This window comes from Trachemys scripta, chromosome 3, assembly GCF_013100865.1.
Source record: "Trachemys scripta elegans isolate TJP31775 chromosome 3, CAS_Tse_1.0, whole genome shotgun sequence".
Lineage (NCBI taxonomy): Eukaryota > Metazoa > Chordata > Testudines > Emydidae > Trachemys > Trachemys scripta.
The window spans coordinates 49,580,208-49,596,590 of record NC_048300.1 but is presented as its reverse complement, the minus strand read 5'-3'; the positions used below and the strand labels follow the sequence as shown (position 1 = coordinate 49,596,590).

The 16,383-nt window shown below is 40.3% G+C and overlaps 1 protein-coding gene across 1 annotated transcript; it reads right to left on the bottom strand.

Moving 5' to 3' along the window:
• Positions 1-3,649: 3,649 nt before the first annotated feature.
• On the bottom strand, positions 3,650-15,470 carry CNIH4 (cornichon family AMPA receptor auxiliary protein 4; the record flags this gene model as incomplete). Its single annotated transcript, XM_034764670.1, is given in 4 exon segments — positions 3,650-3,861; positions 5,223-5,363; positions 12,451-12,563; positions 15,402-15,470. Coding segments are annotated over 4 exon segments (351 nt in total), but the record flags the coding sequence as incomplete, so codon positions are not given.
• Between the last annotated feature and the right edge of the window lie 913 nt (positions 15,471-16,383).

The window sequence follows — 16,383 nt, the reverse complement described above, 5'->3', positions numbered from 1 at the left end:
TCACTCTTAGTCCTCACCTTGGCTGTCCCTTGCCTTGCTTCCTGCCTGGAATTATGTTAAATGACTTTATAAGGGGCATTTAACTGATATACATGGTTTAAAAACTATACATTAAGGCATATGTCCGACTACAGCAAACTTTCCTTTGTAAGCACCACACCTTCCCCCTGTAGCCCTCAAGTACAACTCTTTATTTGCCTACTGGCAAGTTCAAGCAAATCAGTCAGTACTAGCGGTAGTCAGAGTGCTGCTGTAGACCAGCTGTCAACATGTTCTACCACCATTTGGACCCTCCACCATCGTGCAGTTATTTTAAGAGCTCCAACACAATGGCTTTGGACAGTTGACTGTCATATTGAGAAAACACCTTGGATATGGTGGCAGTTAAAGGGACTGGGGAAGAGGTGAGCTTCTGAAGTCTCCCACATGTCATTGTTTCAGGGAAATATGGGAAGAAAGGTAGGACAATACAGTAGGGAGCATCCATTTAGCACAGAAATGGGCTATGAATTTCAAATGTTACACTTGTTACTGCCTGGGTACTTAAGTTGTCTCAGCATACATCATTTTGAGACATCTCAAACACCAAATGTTGCAATGTAAACTTATGTGAATGGATACTACTTGGTTCCCTGAAGCCAGTGGAATGCACCAAGAGAACTTCATGAGAAGAGGTGATAAAGTTACTTTTGTCCTGAATGCAACCCACATTGAGCACTTGACCCTCCCCCCACACCCCAAAAATCTGTGTATCCAGGAGGCAGAGGGAGCCTGTAGTTAGAGCATGGAGTCAGAAACCTGAGTAGTAATCAGCTCTCACTTATGCTCTCTATACCTCCCATTTCCCATCTGTAAAATAGGGATAGTACTTATACAGCTTAGTAAAGCACTTTTGAGACCTGTGGACAAAAAGCATTAGATGATAGTGGTATTAACACTACCATTTCCACTTTGCTTTGTATCATCTTCCTCTACTTATCCAATCTTTTAAAACAGGGTTTCAGTTGAGCTGCAGATAAAATTTCAAAACACTTGTTCTTTTCAGCTTAGCTCTTGGGGGCAGGGAAGAGCATACCTTAAAAGATGCCCTTTGCATTGTTTCTGCTCCCAAACTACTGTTTGGCTCCTGATTTAGTTACCTAGATTGTTGAAGTATGAATGTTAGTATGTAGACTCACTGGTCTAGCCCTGGAGGGAGCCTTCCATCTCCAGCACATTCCTAGGAGCAAGGCTATGTCACAATACACTCCAACTGCACAGAACCCCTCTGTCTCATCTATGTTTGTAACCCTTTTCAACTATAAAATAGAAAATGTGACCCTGCCTCCTTTAACAAAAAGCTACATTGGACAGGAGGCTGCTTTTACTATGCCATTTTAGAGAGATGGGTTTTTTTTTTTTTCCTTCAACCTCTATTCCCCTGAACAACTATTTTAGTCTTTCTGCCGTGAACAACACTACTGCTGGAATCTTTAATGTGAAACAGCAGAGGTCACCAGTGCTGCTGCTGCATGAGACTTCTAAAGTTAGTGAGCAGCAATGACTGTACTGATGAACAGTGGGTAAGAAGGTGTAAAGTTACAGAAGAGCATGTTAGCTGGCCTTTTGTCTGCCAATTAGAAGCCATGGCTTTTCAGGCAGGTAATCACCAGGCACAAGTGCTGGGAGAGGTTAGAACTATTTGTACTAATTCAGGAACTGGTGGCAGTGTTAAGCTTTCTGCATTCTATTTTTCTACAGGTATTGACAACCCATCCTTTCCTTAGTTAGGTGCACATTTGCATGACAGCAGATGGCATTGCAGACTGGATCTGACAATGCATAGAGCATGCTGGGCATCCTGCTTAGCTTCTTTACTGCTACTGTAGCTCATGGCAGCATTCTTAACACTAAATTGTATCTCCAAGTGAGTGTACAAAGTATCTGATGCTGCAGTACGGGTTGTAAGCTAGGCAGCAGTAGAGAGATAGTATTGTTACTGGTGCCCCACTACCCATTCCTTCCAGGATTACCACTAGGACTCACTTATATTAAAAAACAAAACCTTACTGTCCCCTGTTTTCTGGGCTTCCTAGCACCTCCTCTCTATGCAGGATCTATTGATAGTTAACGCTCTTTAAGGCCGGTACCATCTCTATTTTAGAGCTTGTGCAGAGCTGAGCATATTGTTGGCACTTGAGTAAACATGGTAGCAATACAAACTATTTTGTCTGCTAAGCATAATTGGTTTTGATTTTGGAACAACTGGTGTCCAAACATGGCACGTTTAATGTCCTCAAATCTAAGGCCAAGGCTTAGCAAGAAAGTTAAAGGCAAGATGCTGAAGCTTGATTTCACCAACTATCTAAAGGTCTTTAGTGCTGGCCTCAAAGAATAAGAATCTGCAGCAATTATTTTAACAGTTTAATTTCAACTAATTTTGCATATAAAATCAAAGGGATACAATTGCTCTTTTGGACAGCATCTCTCAGCCCTTCCTGTGAGTCTTGTTAAGACTTAGTTTTTAAAATACTAAGACTGACTGATCTAGAAAAGTGGCCTGTATCATCAAAAAGAGTAACACACTGACCTGAAAATAAGAATCCCTAACAATGAATGATGTGAATGTGGCATGGGGAGAGCAGTTGAAAAGAAAGTTACAGCTGGCCATCACAGAGGTAACTGACAAAAGTTGTTGATACAGAGCACTATTCTTCCATGTGTGTTTATTTTTGATTCATCTGTCTTGAAAATGGGAACAGCAAGGTCTTGGATAAATAGATTGAGAGGTCGTTTAGCTTTACTGTCAAGTATCAGGGGGTAGCTATGTTAGTCTGTATCCACAAAAAACACCAAGGAGTCTGGTGGCACCTTAAAGACTAACAGATTTACTTGGGCATAAGCTTTCGTGGGTAAAAACCTCACTTCTTCGGATGCAGAAGTGAGGTTTTTACCCACAAAAGCTTATGCCCAAATAAATCTGTTAGTCTTTAAGGTGCCACCAGACTCCTTGTTTTTTTAGCTTTACTGTAGCTTCTGCCAGTCTCCCTGTCCTTTGCTGCAATGTGTTGATTACTCCCGAGTGAATCTCCATCTGTAGATCAATGTATTGTGTAGCAAGAGTGTAAGAGGAAAGAATCATAACTCTTATTTCTTTTATGTTGATACAGATAAGTTTACACTAGAGCATAGACCAGGATCGCTTTTGCCTTATCCCATACAGAAAATGAGATAATGGAAGTAGTGCTAGGTGGTGGTGGTTGTTTTTTTCCTTTCATCATAATGCTGTTTCATGGAATAGCTCCAAGCAGATAAAAGATCCATGTGGTACAAGCTTCTCTGGAGCTCCAGCCTATTGAGTGCGCACTCCACTACAGGACTCCAAAATAGATCTTCAAACAACCCGACAGCCAGAGGCACTTACAAAAGGCCTTTATGAATGAGCAGATGTATTAAACCTGCACTTAAATTTGCATCTGGACCTTCCACTGGTATAGATCTGAGCAGAGACCTGCTAAACCAGGCTGTCTTTTCCTGTTATCTTTTCTTTAGAGTGCAAGGCGCTGTGCTACAAGATCAGTTCCATATAAAAATTAAATCTAACAAGATCTAATAGACAGTTTTTGTTCATTTCATACCACACTTAATCAATTGCTACAAAAACTCAATGTCATGGTTTTTAAAATATTTTATGTTAAAAATACAGCAAAAATATTTCTTGTTCAAAGAGGAAAAAATATACTGCATGATGACACCGGTCCAGGTATGTTCGAAAGTGTCTCTGGCTCCACAACTGTTCACTGGAGTGATTCGGATGGTTCAAAATTTGGCAACTAACCAGTTCCTTTTCAACTTCAGTCATTTATCAAAGCCAAGATCATACTGTGGCAAGACAAAAGAGGAGATTGGTGTATTACTGAAGCATATGCAAATCTCAGAGCACCTACAGTTTTAATCAGATGGATGCACCTCATTTGCTTAAGCAGAACAGAGATCACAACCACCTTCACCTTTATTATGAAGGCAAGATTTGCAGAGATTGTAAATCTTAGCATGCAATGATCCATCTTGAAATGAGCAGGTGGCCACGTCACAGAACTCACTGAGTTGTAGCTTGGCCAACCCTATGGGAAGGTTTGCATGAGAATGTCTATTAAAACAAATTTGGTCCCCAAGTAGCTCCCTTACGGGATAGGTATTAACCATCACTTTTTATTCTGTGTGTTAAATCCACTTAGCACCCTGCATGCTGCTTGCAATAGATTTTATACTAAGATACTTAACCCTTACATATCTTGGAAATCTGGGCAAAAAAATATACATTAACGTATGTACCTGGAACAAGGCTTAAAAAAACCACACATGCCCTGTAGTTACTCCCAATCTTTCTCACTGTGTGCAGGATAGCATAATTTAAAAGGGATGCTCAAAAAGTTTAGGCCTCAAATTTATGTTTTGAAAAGTTTTCTATAAAACTTGGTTAAATAGAAATGTTTCAATGGGAGGAAAAATAGGTTTCATTATAACCAGATACGAGAGAGAAACTTTTACTAGACAGATATGAAACTACCCAGTGCAGCTGCAGCCAAGCTGAAGTGATAGGCCCAGAGTAGACAGGCTGGATAGGACTAAAATAGTCAGATTTTTAAAACAAATTTTAAAAATCTAAAAGTTCTATCAGTAACAGGGAAGTGAAACACCATTCCCTTTGCCCTCATTCTGCCATTATTTACTTTCCTTTAAATTTGAACTACAAATCAAATTAATTGTTTGTACCCTTTGCTGCTCACTTATGATGGATTAAGTCAGCTACAGTTTGTGTGCATTTGTTTTCAAAAGAGTGCAGCTTTCCCACCCCCTGACATTAGAAGTATGAAGTCTTGAATCCCTTCTTCCCTGCATAATCTAGAATGTGACATCACAGTTAGCTGGTGCATGAAGTGCTGATTCCCCCAAACTAAACCATCATCCTAGTTTAGAAGTTAGTCAGGCCCACTCAATTTCTGAACAAGGGAATATCCAGTTACATTTAAAGGAAACAAATTAAAAAATGATTAAGGGCAATATTTTGAGAGTGCATGTTCAACCTGGAACTGACTGCCACAAGTTATTACTTGAGCAAAGAGCTTAAATAGGCTGCAGAAGGAGGACAGATATGCAATTACACTGGCAGAATAAAGAGGATATGAAATGCTAGTATGACAATTCCTTTGTTCCTATGCTGCACAAGATTTAAGACTAACCTGTAAAGGTACATGAAGAAACAAAGCAGGTGAAAGCCTAGCTTAATCATGGCTTCCTTCATGTGTGATTTCAATTGCCCCCGATTATGGATCTCTGTGGGGTCAAACACCCCCAGGTTCCCGCTTGGCACCATAATGAACCTGAAAGATTTAAAAACAAAAAATTAATTTTAGTCTCAGTATTCAAACAAATCTTACTGAAGCGGTCAAAGAGGGAAAACAAAGACATTGCTCCCCATTTTAAGAGTCATTTTCTAATTCAGTACACACACCCCTACATTCACATATTAAAGTTTCAGTGGTAATAACTGATTCTATACCAGTTCTCTTACTGCATGTAGGTACCAAGATTTATGGAGAAAGTTCCCAATGAAAGTGAGATGCGTTAATGTGAAGAGGCTGAAATCTAACATGCTAGTGGTTTTGTTAGGATTCTGAGCAGAATTAGCATCTTCCACTGCCAGATACAACTAGTCAACAGAGGAACTGTCTTCTCCTGGCTAAGGCACTATTAGTGGACTGTAGGAAGTCTGGGTTCTAGTCCCACATCTGCCACAAACATCCTGTGTGACCATGGGCAAGACACAATCTCTATGTAATTCAGTTCCCCCATCTGTAAAATGAGGATAATACTTCCCTTCTTCTCAGAAGTGTGTGAGGAACACATTTACTAATATTTTGAAGGCTCTGATACTGTAGTGCCATAGAAATGTCTAGAAATAAAGAAAACACTTTATGTAACAGACCAAATCAGAGAGCAGGCAGGAATGAGAAGAAGTGCTGTTGATCTCATTTTTATTATGAGATGAGAAATTCTAGGTTTTGTATTCCTTTGTTACATAACCTAAAACTCAGATAATCATAATTTAATCCATTCTCTCTGAGGAAAAGGGTAGCAGTGTTCCAGAGGTGAAGCAAGTGAGAACAATGCTGGAGCAAGGACTGTTACACTCCTACTTGATTCTTACAAGGTGCCATTTGATGTTTTGCAAGTGAATAACAAGCATTTGAGCCCAGAATTTAGCGCTTTGGTGTATATAATGACAAAGTCCCACCTATTCTAAAGATACAGTGCAACAGGTAATGGATTACATCCGACCAGCTATGCCAGAATGTTCAAAGACAAAGTCACCTATATTTGTCTAAAGGGTTGAAGGGGAATACACTAAATTTTTTATTAAAAAAAAAAAAAAAAAATGGATTCCAGCTTCATTTTCTGCAATGCTAATGCAGCAGCTGGGTTCATGCTACCACTCAGAACTTGAGACAGAACTCCTGGCCTCTCATTTCCTAGACAGGCAGAATCTGAAGCATCTGTTTGTTTGCTGGAACAGAAACTCCATTTGTTTAAGAGTGGTAAAGCCATTAAAAAAGTTATTCCGTGTCTAGTAAAAACTAGAAATTCCCCAAGGTTGATTTAAACAGCTAGGCTGGGGAACAGGAAAGTCAACTGATAAAAATAGAGAAATTCAAATATTTTTAGTTTGTGGTCTGAGACAGACATTGGGTGGCCTCAGGACAAAGAACAAACAAAATCAGAGACTCAGCATAATTACCAAAAAGCAAGAAATTCAAACCAGAAGAAAGCCACTAAAATAAATTTCAGCATCTTCTGAATATCAAACAAGTATTTTCACCTGACATTACATTTTACCTGACAGTATTTCCACTACAAGACCAGTCTGAATATGTCCAAGACTACAGCCCTTACCTCAAATGAGCCAAATTCACACCCAGTTTGGATACCCCTCAGCCCTACCTTCCTAGAAGTAACAGTAAGATTAGTTGGGCATATCCTTATTAAACTCCTGCTCTGAACCCTTTTTCTGATCTCAGAAGTGTAAATCCAAAACAACCTTTGGTTGCCTCTGCATACAAAAGAAACTTGGCTCCCCTACCATGGTACCAAGAGGCTTTCCCCCTTTACCTTACCAAACATAGGGGAAAAGATGTTGCCAGCAAAGAGAGAAACTATTCATAGCACTAATAAGCCATGCAACTCCAGAGTAAATTCAACCAAGGTGCAGCCAGGATAAAAGAAAGAAATCCACTCCATAGTATTTCTCGGATTCATTTCATATGAAAAATCAAAGTGCCATAAGGCAGATTAGGACACAGAAAAATCAGGTCTCATTAGAAACCATTGGAAATGAAAAAATTTCAGTAGTTGAAGTCAAGATTATTCTTGTTTAAATTAAAAAAAAAAAAAAATGTTGACTACTTGTTTTTATTTTTTACAAGTAATCCCTAACATTAAAGTAAGTGAAAAGCTGGAGACGAAAGTTACTTTCCAGTTTACTTTGTGCTGCATCTTAATGAAATAAAGCAAAGAACATGAACTTTGTGTTAATCTGAAACAGACCCTGGTAATGCCCCTTCCATGTGGAACACATTGCATCATTTTCTTAAACTGCTTAGCAGATGAATACCATAAACTTCACTTCTTTACCTGCTTTGCCTTTGAGGTAAATGTATGAACTATTCCCCTCATTGCAGGGTTTGGGACACACAAAACAGGAAGTGATGCAACTGTAATTAAAGCTTGTAGAATTTTAAAATTAAAAAATTAAAAATAATGGAGATATCCTATCTCCTAGAACTGGAAGGGACCTTGAAAGGTCATCGAGTCCAGCCCCCTGCCTTCACTAGCAGGACCAAGTACTGATTTTGCCCCAGATCCCTAGGTGGCCCCCTCAAGGATTAAACTCCCAACCCTGGGTTTAGCAGGCCAATGCACAAACCACTGAGCTATCCCTCCCCCCTCAAAATAATTTTGAGTTATTTATTATTTGGATTCAGTTTCTTAAAAAAAATGCAGTAATTAGCTGACATACTAAGAGAGCTAAATAAATAAATATTGTAGTAAAGAAGCTGACAGTACTGTTCCTAGAAATACTTGTCATTGCTTCACAACCTCCACTCACCACATGGAACTGCCATCTTAGAGGCATAGGCTTGTATTATATTTTCCTACAGGGCATAAAGCCTTGAGGCAAAGGAGGGCTGAGAGACTTCAGCTCCCATTAGAATTCACTCGAATATAAAGCATTTTGGTGCTGTGTTAAGGTAAGTTTCTTAATTCTTGTTTGTTTTAAAGGGTCGCCTACTAAAAAACAAAAAATCACAATTATTTTAAACCTATTATTACAAGCAAAATCTAAAATGCCTATAACTGAAAAAGTATTTTCACCATTTTTCAATTGCTTTACTTTACCTCGGACAGACCTTTGCATATAGTCATGCTCTGTGTTTCTTGGGATGTTTGTGTGGGTCTTTCACACAGCACCAGAGAGAAGAAACATGCTACTACCACCACCACAATTGATAGGGTTACTTGGGCAGCTGTGGCATTTACTACTACTTATATTTCACTTTTTAAAAGTTGTTAGATTTCAAATTAACCATGTCCCTTTAAGTTGAAAAACTGGGTACTGAAAGCAGCGTTAATACAAAAGCCCCAAATGGTGCCTCATTTGAGACTTCTGTAAAAAGCATCACTGCTATCCTGCAAAAAGTGGAGGAACTGAAAGTTAAGTGACCAGATACCTTACATATCCCAGATCCTGAACAAGGAGATCAGGTAGGATTTCTAAATAGCTGACCACCTGGAATCTTGGGAAACTCCCCCTTTGTTGCCTCAAGCAACTCTGTTCCTGTCAAGCCGTCTCACATTCAGCCTCACTAAGAAGTATAAGCCTGCATCTGACCCCACTGGGGCACACTTGAATAACCTTATTCATGTCAGATCATCTCTTACGCTGTGAAACTTTCACTGAAATTAATGGGACTACTTGTGGAGTGAGATGCTACGCAATATAAATATCAGAATTTGGATCACTGAACTCAATGACAAACTTCCATGCTATTTGTGTGGTAATCCTAAAGCATACAGGATTTCAAGGGGAATACAAAAAACACAAACAAACATGACCCTAACTTTGCCCACACGAACATTCACCCTAGCTACCAGCCTCTTAACAGAGCACAGTTTTGCAAAGATCATAAGGAAGCTAAGAAGGCTTCTTCAGTTGTTTGTTTTGTACTCTACCCAGCTCTGGGTGAAATGGATAGTCTGGCACCACTCAAACTCCTGCAGGATGCAGTAATGTTGTTGTAGGCCAGAACTTGGTTTCTGAAATGTCATTAGCTCATAAAGAAGATTCTGAGAAATCTTTCTGACTATAACAGTTTAGAGTTCATACTCATAAATGGATTATAATTTAATATTTAATCCATGTTTCACAAATGGTAACTCCCACAACTCTTCCTTAAATGTATTCTGACAGACCCTTGCATTTTTTGTTGTTCATCTCAATATAATATTTTCTGTACAGACAGTGGCTGGGACCACATCTGGGTTCTATCCCTACCTATACCACACACTTTGAGTCATTTATTTCTCTGCACCTCCGTTTCCTAACCTGTAAAATGGTTCAGTTACATACTGACAGTGATGTTGGGTATATTTATTAGTGTTTGTAAAGGATATCAAGATTCTCAGACAGAAGGGGATATTAAAAATGTAGTTTGTAATTCTGACCTATAGGGGAAGGAGAAGTGCAGAACTGTATTATTACATTAAATTTGTCATACAAGCTGTAAACTGAAAAAATAAACATGGATATTTGTGTTCAGAAGATCTATTACTTCTGATTGACTGACATCTTATAATTAAACTTAATTGGACTATTCAAGATGGCCTTTGAGAATTTCTTTTATTAAAGGTGAGGAGGGCAGGCATTGTGTTGCTCTCTCTAACCTCCACTGGCCAACAAGGAGTGACATTGACAGGCTACTTTAAATTCTCTTCCAGAGACTGGTACACACTACAATACCTTTGAGTTATTCAAAGGGGAAATAAGTAGGAGGGATTTCCAAAACTCCGAGGAACCCCCTGAGAAAGTCTTGCAAGAAAAAGTACAGCCTCGCTGCAGAAAAAGTCTAACCGAAATTAGTCAGTTACTAAGGTAAACAGTCTTTTTGAGCAATAGCACTTTGTTTATGTAGCATCTTTCAAGCATTTATACCACAAGACACTTCACAGCCAAACACAGTCTATGTACACAGATACAAGGGAGGTACTGTATACAAATTAGACTCATGCTACTCAAACGCTATGGGCTAACTGGCATCTTGCTACGAGCCAAGGCAGCAACAAATTTTTATGTCTTATTTAAAAACAACTCAAGCATAATTACTCTGACTTATCTTCATGACAATATGCAATTGCTTCTCTGAGTTAAACAACAATATTATACAGCTAAATGATAAGCATTTGGTCTTCTGGCCACATGCACTTCATCTTACAAGTAGCTTCTGGAGGAAGGCTAAGGGGTGGTTTGCAAGGATCTTGCTCATGTACTTCATTAATATGGTGACATTAGCGTATACTTTCTCTGTACAGCAACAGAATAAGTGAGAGACAAACAGGTCTCTGTCCTAAGGCGTTCCAAGTTCAAAAATGCAGCAATACCAGCACTGACCACACAAAATGGAGAGGGCTTTATGCTATAGGTGTGATTTAAATAAAAAAACAAACAAACAAACAAAAAAAAAACCACAGGTAGACAGAGCTTGATACACAAGATGGCAGGCTGTTCAAGGCACAATGGGCAACGCAGATGGCACAAAATCTAGAGTGGACAATGGAGGTGAAGGAAGCAATGAACAGGAAGTTTGGACAGAGGCAGAGAGAAGGAGAAGAGTCATAGTCAAGGTAGCATCTAGGGCAGGGGTGGGCAAAGTACGGCCTGCAGGCCAGATCCGGCCCACGGGATTACCACATCTGTGGTGTTGCGGGCCCCACGCCATTCCCAGAAGTGGCCGGCACCACATCCCTGCAACTCCTGGGAGAGTGGGGACAGAGGGCTCCGTGTGCTGCCCTCTCTTGCAGGCACCGCTGCCAGCAGCTCCCACTGGCCGGGAACGGTGAACTGCAGGAGCTTCGGGGGAGGTTCCCACAGGTGAGGGCAGGTTGCAGAGCCCTCTGGCCCCTCTTCCCCAGGGGCCACAGGGACGTGATGCTGGCCACTTCCGGGAGCGGTGTGGGGCCAGGGCAGGCAGGCAGGGAGCCTGCCCTGGCCCCAGTGCGCACTGCTGCCACCCCGGAGCCGCTCCAGGTAAGCAGTGTCGGGCCGGAGCCCACACTCCAAACCCCTCCTGCACCCCAACCCCCTGCCCTGAGCCCCCACCACACCCTGCACCCCAACCCTCTGCCCTGAGCCCCCTCCCGCACTCCTCCCTGCACCCCTGCCCTGAGCCCCCCCCGCACTCCTCCCTGCACCCCTGCCCTGAGCCCCCCCATACACCCCGCACCCCTCCTCTGCCCCAACCCCTTGCCCTGAGCCCCTTCCTGCACACTGCACCCCCCCTCACATCCCGCACTCCCTCCTGCCCAACCCCCTGCCCCAGCCCTACATTCATGGCTCTGCATGCGATTTCCTCACCCAGATGTGGCCCTCGGGTCAAAAAGTTTGCCCACCCCGATATAGGGCCTCATCTATACACAATCTTTGAATTGCTATAAACAATATTGGTTTAGAAATTAATAGTTAAAGAAATACAACCTCCTTGAATGGACACTGATATACCCTAAAGGTGCCAATATCAGTGTTGCTTATTCCTGTAAATTTTATACCAGTACAAACATCATCCACAATAGAGGTTGTATCACTATACCCACATAGTTACAGCAGTACAAGAACTGTCTTTACACCGTCTCTTGGGGAGATTTTAAAGTGAAGAGTGAAACCTGAAAGAGGAGAATCTAACAAGCACGTGGGCACGGGACACATGACCAGAGCAATGAGAGGAAACATCTTGGCACCAGAGCTTTCAGTATTTCACCCCATTAACATGCTACTATTTTCAAAGGCTCAAGCCATTAAATCCTTGAAAACTTGAGGCTGACTCACAACAGCAAGGTACTTTGTCATTATAAATTTTACAACAAGCAGACTGAAGAATCTCAAGTTCTCAAACTTTGTTGCAATTTCAGCTAAAAGCGCTGGAGAGGCCAATTTTCTAACCTGTTAGGCTACATGGGAAATTTTAAAAAGGTCAGATTTGTGAAAAGTTTCAAAAGTACCTACAGTGAATTAATAACTTAAGGATATAAACGAAATATCCAATCACGATGTACCACCACAACATATGGTTTATCTTCATACTCAATTTTGAAAGTAATGAAATTTCAAGAGAACAAGAAAATAAAATCCTGTGCACTTACCTATATATATTCCAGGTTGCTACCGGCAAATTAAGGAGGAAGATGAACCAGTGCAATGAAATAAGCATTAATACAGTGACAATAGTATGGCCAATCAATTCTGGGACCACCCACTGCAAAAAAGGAAATATTATAAAAGTTTAAATATTTACACAGAGGAACCAACCCTTAGTGTAATTATGTCAAAAACTACATGTGTACACAGAGTGGATTAAAAACGGATTAAACATTTTTATTTAAATCTGATTTTTTTTAGAATTAAATGGGGTTTTTTTATAAAGAAAAATGTATTTAAAATTAAATTTGCAATGATGACAAACTATAATCTATTAAAACCATATGTTAAATAAAAAAAAAATATATTAGGCAGTCCATGTATGCTGCCAAAGTTTTAAAGAAAAGTACTGAACTGGTGGAAGTCCCTGATTAAGCAGGTACAGAGAATGTTTTACTTCATTCAAAAGTTGAGAAATCACTTGGAAGTAGAAAAGCATGAAAGATTATTTTCCTCTTCCAATATATGAATAAAAATTAGGTGCAAGAAGATGAGATCTACTAGTTCTAAAATCTTGAAGCACATGCTGACCAGAAACAATCACTTCAATTCACTAACTACAGATATTTCCTTTGGTAAGTAAATCAGTTAGAGCTGGTCTACACTCGGGGGGGGGGGGGGGGGGGGGAAGAAAAAAAGAGGGGAAATCGATCCAATATACGCAACTTCAGCTACGAGAATAGCGTAGCTGAAGTCAACGCATCTTAGATCGATTTACCTCGGGTCCTCACGGCGCAGGATTGACGGCTGCGGCTCCCCCGTCGACTCCGCTTCTCGCTCTGGTGGAGTTCTGGAGTCGACGGGGAGTGCATTTGGGGATCGATTTATCACTTCTAGACGAGATTCAATAAATCAATCCCCGATAGATCGATTCCTACCCGCCGATCTGGCGGGTAGTGAAGACGTACCCTTAGTTTAAGATGCAAAATGTGTTCTGATAAACATTTCTCTTATGTTTCCAGCACATTTAAGATAGCATTTTAGTTAAATAAAACTAATAGTTGTTTTTGAGCATTTCTTAGTTTAATTCCCCATCCGTTTAGAACTTGATATAAATCAAAAATAAAAAAAAAATCTAGTAAATAAGAAATGCATCATTCCCCATTTTCAATTATGAACAGTAAAAATTAAGAATCTGATAATATACATATGGTAAGGTGTATAATTTTTTAAATATATGTATATAGACAATAATGTAGCCTCCTGGTTAGCAAAAAGAAGTTCCAATTTAGGGTAAAGGCTATATTTAGTTGGAAATCAACATGTTTGAATGGTTACTAATCAATGAGAATCAACCTTTCTTTAGGAAAGGAACTAAAAGCGACACATTAAATATCAATCACTAGTTATCACTTTGGAAAATGGACATCTGAACAAGTAAAATGTACACAATGTGAACAAAATGTAGCATGTCTCCACAAAGATAGGGGCCATCTCAAAACCCAGAAAACTGACAAATCAACCCCCCCCCCCCCCCTTCATGCCTCCCTGGCTACAGTGCAATTAGCCACTCCTTGGTGTGTATTCAATTTGATCCAGTCTCTCCGCAAATCAAGATTTTTTCAGAACGACAATACAAAGGGCTCAGAAAATAGGCAGCAGATCTATCAACAATGTAAAACCAACCAAAGCAAGAAAAGTGACCCACCCCAGCAAGTGTAGATCAGAGTGGTGCAAGAGCCGTCTCAGACCTGAGCTACATGCAAAAATGGTACCAATGGCTTAAACTTGATTTAGTTAAGTTGGAGCAACCCTCTTCAGTGGACACACTTTTGTGTAAGAGTGCCTTATACTGATTTATCTCAAGTTGGGAACCTTCATTGGGAAGATTCAGTTTAAATCTTTTGTGATCTGTAAATGTTGATTTCACCTAACATACAGAAATGGGGGCGTGGGGGGGAAAATCAATCAATAGCAATCAGTACGTGCAGTCTTTACCACACCTAGCAACCACAGGGATTTGGTTCCTGGGATCTTGACTCTGCAGTCCTACTGTCACCAACCAGGAGAGAGCAGGGCCATCCCTAGGCAGGAGCCATTCAGCAGGAGGGTGGCCCCCCCTACAGTCAAGTACTCATCCACCCCATTTTGGTCCCTCCCATGGGTCTCTGCTCCGCACAGCAAACACAGCTTCCCCTGCCCTAGCATCCACAGGGACCTGGCTTTCTGGGCCGCACATCTGCGCGGGGAGCCCCCTGCAGCCCTGCTGTCATCAGCCCCATGGCCGTGTAGAAAGTATGCTGGAACCTCACTGTGAAACTGAAAATTTTAAAATGATAAAAACTGATAAAGGCTAAAAATAAACATCAATATTATTTGTTGAATTTCAAAAATCCATGAATTCTGCCAAGCCTAATCTTATGCCACTCAAATCAAAATAAGTGCGCCCACACAAGAGGAACATACCAATTTAACTACGTCAGTTTCTAAGCAGAATTAGTTAAAATGGTACAATTTCTCATGTAGGCAAGGTCTGAGAACTGCTCTGGTCAAAAAAGGCCAGGAATTACAGCCAGATTTCTAATAAAGTAACTAAAAAGTGTTAGAAAGATCACAAAACCATGTCACAACCAGCGACCCCTTGGTCTGCCTCGTGCCCAGGGATAGAGGCAGAGAATCTAGAGATTCTAAGCAAGGGGCTGTCTAAGCTGCAGGTATACAGCCAATTTATTGGTCTGCCTCAAAGCACCAGGGAGAGGGGGAATGCCCCACAGTTCATACTGTAGGACATACGAGAAAGGTTCATTCTAGGAGTTGGGGTGAAGGGAAGGTGTGGGAAAAGAAAAAGTAACACCCACCACCATTCTGAGATTCATAGCACTCCCTACTGTTTCCAATGCTAGGACACAGGATCTACTGAGTTTTATCAAATTTAATGCAACATCAGATTTCTTACTTTATTTAGTTTTGAACAGCAAGATCTTGCATTAATATAGTCACATTCCAAATCTGATAGTGTTATTATCTGAAGTCCAAGATAAGGAACATTTTTTGTCAGACAGTAATTCAAAACTATATTTTAACTCTCACAGGAATTAGGCACACCTTTACTATAGGATAGAGGAGTTAAGGCTTTAATTGGGACACTTTTCTGTTAGAGCAAAAAACGGTCACAGTTACGTTTGAGGTAAATTACATGTATTGTCCTATTTTATTCTCTTTACTACATCACGTGTGTGAGGAAAAGATGTGGAACACAGTGCGATCAGCACACAAGTAATCTCACAGTGCTTTTTACCAATGACTGTTGGCCAAGTGCTTCAACACACTGAACACAGATTAGGGAACTCCAGAGCTTGCTTATTTCTCAATGCAGTTTCCGTTCCTGGGCCTTGTCCTACAACCCTTATTTATACAAATGATCCCTCTGACCTCAATAGAATGAGCCCCTTACTAGGTTTAGGCACTTACAACTGAAAACATATACAGTTTTTCTTAACTCACTGAGAATACTACCATCAGACAGGGGTATTGGGCGTTATAATTTGTTGACATTTGTGAGTGCTTTGAGATCCCCAATGAAGAGTGCTAGAGAAATGCAATCTAATGTTTATTTTATAACTAGTGCCTAGATAATCTGGTGATGGACACTTTTGAAGTATATAATCAGGGCATTTCTCCACAAGAAAAACAAGAGGTGCTTTTAATATCAGAACTATTATTTAAAGTTAATCTGTGAAGGAAGAAAAATGTGCACTTTTTTGTTCTTTATTACATACAAAGTAACCTGAAAGGTTTAAAAACATTAGATCTGCTTTTTAAAAAACATTATTAGCAATATCAAGTTTCTCTATGTTCAGCTGGGGAATAAGTGGGATGCTATCACAAGAAACTGATTCCAGAAAAGAGAAGGGATTTTTAGTCAGAAAAATTCTCTT